Source organism: Eleutherodactylus coqui, chromosome 13 (assembly GCF_035609145.1).
Source record: "Eleutherodactylus coqui strain aEleCoq1 chromosome 13, aEleCoq1.hap1, whole genome shotgun sequence".
In the NCBI taxonomy this organism is placed as follows: Eukaryota; Metazoa; Chordata; class Amphibia; order Anura; family Eleutherodactylidae; genus Eleutherodactylus; species Eleutherodactylus coqui.
The window spans coordinates 48,298,433-48,308,180 of NC_089849.1; the positions used below are offsets into that span (position 1 = coordinate 48,298,433).

General features: G+C 46.6%; 1 protein-coding gene across 1 annotated transcript in view; it reads right to left on the reverse strand.

The window, feature by feature from the left end:
- Positions 1–6,147, reverse strand: part of LOC136587890 (protein-glutamine gamma-glutamyltransferase E-like) — a 49,498-nt gene extending 43,351 nt beyond the window's left edge. The window contains exon 1 of the mRNA XM_066586697.1: positions 5,993–6,147. Within this exon, the coding sequence (XP_066442794.1) occupies positions 5,993–6,011 (19 nt within the window). The 5' untranslated portion in view covers positions 6,012–6,147. The remainder of the gene's footprint in view (positions 1–5,992) is intronic.
- Positions 6,148–9,748: the final 3,601 nt, after the last annotated feature.

Below are 9,748 nucleotides of genomic sequence, written 5' to 3' on the forward strand. Positions count from 1 at the left end.
TAATTTTCCCATGGGGCCACATGAGAAATTGGAATGGTTTTAGAGGGCCAGACCAACATACGAAGGCTCCATGCACATTGCCTTAATGGGGCCGTATTCCAGCCGCCCGATTTGCGGCCAGAATACGGCCGCCATTGAAAATGAATGGCGCTGTAATACGGCGCGGTGAACACCCGGTGTTTCACCCCGTTTTACGGCGCGGCCCCCGTGTCTGCCAATGGAGAGGGGAGCGGTAAGGAGCACTCCCATCTCCACTCAGAAGTTACAGTGGCATCACTTAGGGCTCATGTCCACAGGGAAAAGAAGAATTCAAATCCGCAGCGGATTTTAACTCTTCTCCCGCGCGCGGATCCGCACCCCATAGGGATGCATTGACCACCCGCGGGTAGATAAATACCCGCGGATCGTCAATAAAAGTGATTTAAAAAAAAATGGAGCATGAAAAAATCTGGACCATGCTCCATTTTCATGCGGGTCTCCCGCGGGCTTCTATTGAAGCCTATGGAAGCCATCCGGATCCGCGGGACACAAAAATCACATTTTACTTACCCGCTCCGGTTCTTCTCTTCGGCGCCGCGCCATCCTCTCTCAGCCGCGGCCGGATCATTTTGCTTCGGCCCGGCACATGCGCGGAGCACGTCACCAACGTCATCGTGCACATCCGCCGAGCCGAAGAATGAAGATCCGGCCGCGACGAGAGAAGATGACGCCGCCGCGAAGAGAAGAAACGGAGCGGATGGGAGGTGAGTTTATTGTCATTTATTTGTATTTTCAGCGCTCATGTCCGCGGGGCAGGAGGGACCCGCTGCAGATTCTACATGTAGAATCCGTAGCGGGCCCGATTTTCCCCGTGGACATGAGCACCGGACTCATTGGTGAGTCACGAGGACACTCTTTGCGGGCCGGTCCGAGCTATTCAGCGGGCCGGATGTGGCCAGCGGGCCGTGCTTTGCCCAGGTCTGATCTAGAAGATAATGCCTCTAAGAGGTTAAACCATAGGTAATGGAACCACACATTGAATAGACATTTGAACCAGACTTCAGGAGCGCTTCAAGCTCCTTTAACTGTCCTGCTGATTTAGATAGTCGGTTAGTGCAGCCCTGCTTGTCACTCTCTCTTCTCCTGTATGTGTTCCCTAGAGTGTAAGCACCCTACGTATAGGGTACATGGTGCACCAAGTGTTGTCCCATCACATACGTGTTCCTCTAGCTTGAATATGAGCAGCACTGTGACTGGCTCTGTGATGAACACACTGGGAAACCTGGAAAATGCCCTAATGGGTACACATCATGCACATATTTATTTTGCTTTTTCCATCTTCTAACTTTGGAGAAACAGTATAAACTCACTTTCTTTCAAACTTTCTAATAAAGTTGAATTCATTGCAACCAACCCCACTACCATAGACTTCAACACATCAATTGAGGCAGCACCATAGTTACTTATTGAAGCTGCATAGTATATATCACTCACTCCTCCCTCTTTGACACCCCTAACCAAAGGTAACGAAAACCTGGAGATTGCTGGTAGTGGTTAGTAGACCCCATCTATTAATGTAATAAAGGGTTGAAGTGCTCAGCTGAGACTGTGCCACTTTGGCTATAATCATGTTTTTCTTGCTCTCCTTGTAGACCCAAGCCGATCAGTATATGGACTTAGATATTATCTATCATTATGGCCCATATTTTGCTGAACTGGTCTTTCCCAGAATCAGTTGAACAAAGCAGACCAAAGCTGGAGAGGTACAGGGGTACTCTGTTGAATACTTCTTCCTCTTAGTTCTAGTGATCAGTGGGGGTCTTAGCTCCGAGACTCCCAACAAAGTTCTGATATTTTGCTGTGAAATGTCAAGAGTTTTGCAAACTGCTATTGACACAATTAATGGGCTTTTAACATATATTACATTGTGACTGCAAGATGAATTGCCATGTGATATGGCAATGGGATGTGTTACCGCTGTTGTCTACTTCTAGCCAATATTGGTCATACTTGATGGACTTGAGTGCAGTTTTCAAATCCTGACTTGGTTAAGTAGTGATGCGGTGTCCTTTACTGGTGATCGATGTAAGTCACTAGGGCACTAGGTTTGGGCTCTGATCGAATTCCCAGATAATCCAGTGGTCATTCCTGGTAATCTTCTCCGATGACCACTTATATTTTCTACTCATCCAATGATCTTCCCTGTTGATCCAGTGATTAACTAGCATTTCCAGAGGAATAGTGGTAATACTAGAGTACACAGTGGCTTTGTCAATATTTACTTGCCTTCAGGCATACTATGAGTTGGGTGCCAAAGAGCATATACTAGAAACATAGTACATGTATGACACGAAGCCATTGAACTGTTCTTAAAGTGAAATTCCCATAAGAAACTTAGGCCTTGAAGATTTACTTTAGAAGAGTGTCTCTTCTTTACAATCCAGGCTGTTACTGTCTTGACATGTTTTTACTGATATTAGTAATGCTTTGCATTAGTTTTTACAAGCTTGCACTGACAATATATAAAGTTGCAGTGGAGTAATTTGTAGACCTGCTTAGCAGCTTTTCTATTGTGTTCACTGCTTGAGCATAATTTATTAAAGGCTTGCCCTTTTCTGAGTGAGACACAATTTTGGGTAAGGTGCTCATTTACAAGAGCATATTTTCTGCCTGTATTGCATCCGTATTTTTGACAAACGTAATACGGACAGCCTAAGCCCCATTAATTTGCATGGGGGTATTCAGATTAGTGTAATTTTTTTATGCACCAACTAGTTGCATGGAAATAAAAAATCATAGCATGTCCTAATTTGGTCCATAATCACGCACTGAAATCGTCCATTGGAGCTAGAACAGATGGCCATATGCGCAACTATGCTCCCTGCTATGGAGCATAGTGGCACATGAATGGGTTTTGTTTTTCTTCTCAGGCCGTTCGAAAGTTCTATCTTTTCTCGCCTGTACTATTAATGGACAAGAATACGACTAATGAAAACCAAAGCTTTGAAATTAATGGTTTTGTTTTGTTCCGTTATGCGGCCTTGATTATCATGGGTGCACAATGGGATGAAATCACGCTCATGTGAAGAAGCCCTTAAAGTCTATGGGATTCATTAAAAATGCAGCAAATACGTAGCCGCATGCTTATTCACTGCATTTTATGCTGCCAGGAGACAGTGGATAAAAAAATAGTGACATCAATTAGTGTGCGTGAAAAACACAGTATAAAAAGTGCACATGCACCAAGAAAACACTACATATGCACATACACATGCAATGAAAATGGCCTGATTTTCATGAACCGAAATTGCATCATCTCGTGCGCATGAGTCCTTAGAGAGGTGAATGACTTCACTATCAATAATTTTAACTAAAGGAATTAAAAAAAATAAAATAAAAAAAAATAAAATATATATATATATATATATATAAAGTATATAGCAAATTATGCAAAATGTATAATCTGTATATTGAATAGTGCTACAGCAGAGTGCTATTCAATACCATTACTACAGACTAGAAAATTCCAGTCTTATTGGATACCCATATGCGCTGTGATTTTTGGTTCTTAAAGGAGTTGTTCAGGACCTAAATATTCTTGACTTATCCTTAGATCAGGTCATCCATATTAGATCAGTGGGGGCCCATCTGCTAACACTTCCACCAGTTAGATGCTTGAAGACGTCATAGCAATTAGGTGAATGCTGCAGCCTCCATTGGCCTCTGACATCACATCATGGTCATTGGTCACATGGCGTTTGTGCAGTTTAGTCCCATTCAACTGAATGGTATTGAGCTGCAATACCAAGGTGGGGGGCGTAACTATAAGGGATGCAGGGATGCGGTTACTCACGGGCCCAAGAACCTTAGGGGCCCATAAGGCCTCTCCTCTCCATATAGGGAGCCAAGTACTATGAATAGAACTTTATAGTTGGGCGCCCTGTTACAGGTTTTGCATTGGGGACCAGAAGCTTCAAGTTACGCCTCTGCCTCTGCCAGACACTACTACTATGAAATGAATGACACTATGCCTGGTATATAATGAAGAAGCTCCAATGTTCCCCCAAAGGCTGAAACCTCTTCAAACAGCTGAAAGGTGGAGATGCTGAGAGTCTGACCGTCACAGATCTCATGCTGACGACCAATTTTAAGCATAGTTCATGAGCATGTAAGTCTTGAAAATGCTTTTAATATATCAGAAAATTTAATTAATGCTAAGCTTTCCCCTTTTGTTCTGAACAAAAAGATAGACTCCTTTGGCTCTGTTTTTTCCTTAATGATTGATTTTATGGTAACCAACAGAAGGCAACAAGAGAGTAACTGGTCATTGGTGAAGGGCAGGGGTAGACATACCAGATATCCAACTGGTGAGGTTGCAAATAAGCCCTATGGGCGCAGATTGGCTACTGCTACCTTAAAAAATCAGCTTCTTATTGCCCATGTTCATTCCCATCCTTGTCTCACATTTCCTGGTGGACTGGTGTGCTGAAGACTTTTTTGCTTAGAGCGGCAAACATGATGTGTTCTTTGGCTAGCCACCTATTGAATTTCCCATCTAGAAACAATGGGCTCAGATATGATTCTTGCTTTATTCTATTGAAGGTTCAGTATGCAGAGCCGGACCCTATTATTTAGGACACTGGTGGAGATCCCATTTCTTGAACATTTTTCTTGCCATTACTTTCTGACATGTCTATTAAACTGGAAAGTGTCTACAGTTAATAGAAAACACATGCAAAAGCCATTCACAAAACACAGGATGGACCACATAGTCCGACACAGTACTCTTATGAAAGTTGTCTAAAAGAAAATTGTCTCTGTTGTCCATTGCAACTAGAGATGAGCGAACGTACTCGTTTTGAGTAATTACTCGATCGAGCATCGCTATTTTTGAGTACCTGGCTACTCGGGTGCAAAGATTCGGGGGGCGCCGGGGAGCGGGGGATGGCGACCCCCCGCTCACCCACGGCGCCCCCCGAATCTTTTCACCCGAGTAGAGAAGTACTCGAAAATTGCGGTGCTCGAGTGAAAAAGGGGCGTGTCCGAGTATGTTCGCTCATCTCTAATTGCAACCAATCACAGCACAGTTTTCATTTTATCTTAGCAGTTTAAGAAATGAAAGCTGCACTAGGATTGGTTGCTATAGATAACTAAGACAGATTCTCTTTTACGGCTCATTGACATCAGCCTTCGGGAATTCTGTCTTTTTGCTCTATTCGGGCACTCCCTGAATGGATCCACCTTATGATGGAATCGAACAGTGTCAAATGTATCCCCATTGAGAATAATGGGGTTTGTTTGATTTCAGGACAGTAGTCCAGCCTTTTGTCGCTATTTATGGCATGAAGTAGAGCAGTTTTCTGCACAATTTTGTCCTGTATTCTAGTGAAAATCAACAATGGAGATTCCAAACTGAACCTCATATGAATGAGCCCTAAGACATATTCCAGAAGTGTGCTGCCAGGCTACTTTTCCATGGCCCACCCTGGTAAATGGACCTTGCTACCATAGAGATATGTGATCGATAGGACTTCTACTAACTTAGACTTCCAATGTGCTTTTCGGACTCCCGTGTGCACGCTTCTCCCATAGACTTGTATAGGAGAATGCATGCACGGGACTCAAGAGTCAAACTTTCCATCACCATGTGATCTTCAGAGGGGGACAGCGCTGAATCATGGCCACGGGTGAATATAAAAAAAAAACATCACCCGGCTTTCTGTCATGTCCCCTAACAGCGCTATAAGTTATTTAATGATGTGACAGGTTCCCTCTAAGGGTGATATCACATGGGCAAAATTATTCCACAACTACACTGCAGTACATACCGTCCCAGAATTGCTGGAAATATTCAGCCATTTCCGATTCTGCATTAGCAGTGTGGATTTTGGTGCTGAATATTCCGCAAGAGGGCATATTCCGTTCCGTGTGAAAGCACGCTAAGAAGACCTACAAGACTGTCACTGCCGTAGGCTAAAATAAAGAGGGGGGCTATGGAAATACATAGACTTACCTGACACCCTTCCTCCCATGATTCTGTTCAGATGGACAGATGATCAAATGACTTGTTCTTGCTTTAGTTTATCAGTCTTATATCCCAAATCTCAAGCTTCCTCCAGCATCTTTCCTTAAATATGTAGATGAGCTGGGTATGGCTCACCTTAATCACTTTGAGTGCCATGCACTTCTTGTTGGGTTTCACAACATTGGGTGTGTGCGGTGTAAGGCTTGTCAGGAACTGATGCCAGTTGTGATTACTCAGAGAAAGTCCTAAATTACTGTGTGTGTTCTCATGTACAGTAGCTATTTAAAAAAGTCTAAATATTCTGAGGTTCGGACTAATGGAACCGGGAGCAGGATTACAAATTGATGGCGGTATTGGACCTGTTGCCTGACCGATACAAGTAGCGTCCTATGGACCTCAGTGACTATAATGGGGTCCCTCAGGTTTCCGATAAAGTGTCTGTTATTTTGCCGGAAAATAATTGCGCTGCATGTTCTATTTTTTCAGCATTTTTGCTTTGGAGCTGCAGATGGGAACAGAGTAGAGATGAGCGAACGTATTCGTCCGAGCTTGATATTCGTGCGAATATTAGGGTGTTCGGGATGTTCGTTATTCGTAACGAACACCATGCAGTGTTCCGGTTACTTTCACTTCCTTCCCTGAGACGTTAGCGCGCTTTTCTGGCCAATTGAAAGACAGGGAAGGCATTACAACTTCCCCCTGTGACGTTCAAGCCCTATACCACCCCCCTGCTGTGAGTGGCTGGGAAGATCAGATGTCACCCGAATATAAAAGTCGGCCCCTCCCGCGGCTCGCCTCAGATGCCTTGTGAGTTAGATGAGGGACAGTGCTGCTGGTACCGGAGCTGCTGTAGGGAGAGAAATAGCAGTTAGTGTAGGCTTCAAGAACCCCAAAGGTCCTTATTAGGGCCAGTAATACCTGTGTGTTGGCTGCTGTTAGCAGTGCCTTTTTTTTTTCTTCTCAAAATCGCCTCTGCAGAGCGTTGCACCCGGCATTAGGGACAGAAGTGTTGGATAGGCAGGGAGAGTGTTAGGAGTGAGTGTAGCCTTCAAGAACCTCAACGGTCCTTTCTAGGGCCATATTTAACCATGTGCAGTACTGTGCTGGCTGCTGTTAGCTGTGCTGCATATTTTTTTCCCCCTCAAAATCGCCTCTGCAGAGCATTGCACCCTCCATTGATACTACAGGGAAAGAATTGTGTAGGCAGGGCCACAACACAGTTATTATTCAGTGAATATACGCAGTGGGTCCTTTTGGTGTAAAAAAAGGGAAACTAAATCTATTTGTCCTGCCTCTGTCCGTCCTAAGGGCTGTGGACACATGTGAGCTGCGTGTACAACGTTAAAAAATAAGACGCACCCAGCTATGGTTTACTGCTGGCTTCGCCATTTGCTTTCCTTAATTGGGAAAAAAATACCTGCTCTGCCAGAGTTAATAACTCTGCTACCCTCAAGTTCTGTGACACATTAGCAGGGACACAGCACAGTTATTAAACTTCTCATGTTCATTGAATATACGCAGTGGGTCCTTTTGGTGTAAAAAAAGGGAAACGAAATCTATTTGTCCTGCCTCTGTCCGTCCTAAGGGCTGTGGACACATGTGAGCTGCGTGTACAACGTTAAAAAATCAGACGCACCCAGCTACGGTTTACTGCTGGCTTCGCCATTTGCTTTCCTTAATTGGGAAAAAAATACCTGCTCTGCCAGAGTTAATAACTCTGCTACCCTCAAGTTCTGTGACACATTAGCAGGGACACAGCACAGTTATTAAACTTCTCATGTTCATTGAATATACGCAGTGGGTCCTTTTGGTGTAAAAAAAGGGAAACGAAATCTATTTGTCCTGCCTCTGTCCGTCCTAAGGGCTGTGGACACGTGTGAGCTGCGTGTACAACGTTAAAAAATCAGACGCACCCAGCTACGGTTTACTGCTGGCTTCGCCATTTGCTTTCCTTAATTGGGAAAAAAATACCTGCTCTGCCAGAGTTAATAACTCTGCTACCCTCAAGTTCTGTGACACATTAGCAGGGACACAGCACAGTTATTAAACTTAGATTATTCATTCAATAGAGGCAGTGGGGCCTTTCGTTTTCAAAAAAGGGAAAAAATTATATTTGGCCTGCAGTCTTGCGCCAATTTATTTCCTGCCTGTGAAATCAAATCACTGGTAATACAGCATGCTGAGGGGTAGGGGTAGGCCTAGAGGACGTGGACGCGGCCGAGGACGCGGAGGGCCAAGTCAGGGTGTGGGCACAGGCCGAGCTCCTGATCCAGGTGTGTCGCAGCCGACTGCTGCACGATTAGGAGAGAGGCACGTTTCTGGCGTCCCCACATTCATCGCCCAATTAATGGGTCCACGCGGGAGACGGTTATTAGAAAATGAGCAGTGTGAGCAGGTCCTGTCCTGGATGGCAGAAAGTGCTTCGAGCAACCTATCGTCCACCCGCAGTTCTGCGCCGTCCACTGCTGCAAATCAGAATCCTCTGTCTGCTGCTCCTCCTTCCTCCCAGCCTCCTCACTCCACTACAATGACACCTGCTCAGGAGCGGGAACACTCCCAGGAACTGTTCTCGGGCCCCTGCTTAGATTGGGCAGGAGTGGTTCCTCTCCCACCAGAGGAGTTTATCGTCACTGATGCCCAACCATTTGAAAGTTCCCGGGGTCCGGGGGAAGAGGCTGGGGACTTCCGCCAACTGTCTCAAGAACTTTCTGTGTGTGAGGAGGACGATGACGATGAGACACAGTTGTCTTGCAGTGAGGTAGTAGTAATGGCAGTAAGTCCGAGGGAGCAGCGCACAGAGGATTCGGAGGAAGAGCAGCAGGACGATGAGGTGACTGACCCCACCTGGTGTGCAACGCCTACACAGGACAGGTCTTCAGAGGGGGAGGCACGGGCAGCAGCAGGGCAGGTTGGAAGAGGCAGTGCGGTGGCCAGGGGTAGAGGCAGGGCCAGACCGAATAATCCACCAACTGTTTCCCAAAGCGCACCCTCGCGCCATGCCAACCTGCAGAGGCCGAGGTGCTCTAAGGTCTGGCAGTTTTTCACCGAGACGCCTGACGACCGACGAACAGTGGTGTGCAACCTTTGTCGCGCAAAGCTCAGCCGGGGAGCCAACACCAACAGCCTCACCACCACCAGCATGCGCAGACATATGATGGCCAAGCACCCCACAAGGTGGGACGAAGGCCGTTCACCGCCTCCGGTTTGCACCCCTGCCTCTCCCCCTGTGCCCCAACCTGCCACTGAGATGCAACCCCCCTCTCAGGACACGGGCACTACCGCCTCATGGCCTGCACCCACACCCTCACCTCCGCTGTCCTCGGCCCCATCCACCAGTGTAGTTCAGCGCACCGTCCAGCCGTCGCTTGCGCAACTGTTGGAGCGCAAGCGCAAGTACGCCGCCACGCACCCGCACGCTCAAACGTTAACCGTCCGCATAGCAAAATTCATCAGCCTTGAGATGCTGCCGTATAGGGTTGTGGAAACGGAGTCCTTCAAAAGTATCATGGAGGCGGCGGCCCCGCGCTACTCAGTTCCCAGTCGCCACTACTTTTCCCGATGTGCCGTCCCAGCCCTGCACGACCACGTCTCCCGCAACATTGTACGCGCCCTCACCAACGTGGTTAGTGGCAAGGTCCACTTAACTACGGACACGTGGACAAGCACAGGCGGGCAGGGCCACTACATCTCCCTGACGGCACATTGGGTGAATTTAGTGGAGGCTGGGACAGAGTCAGAGCCTGG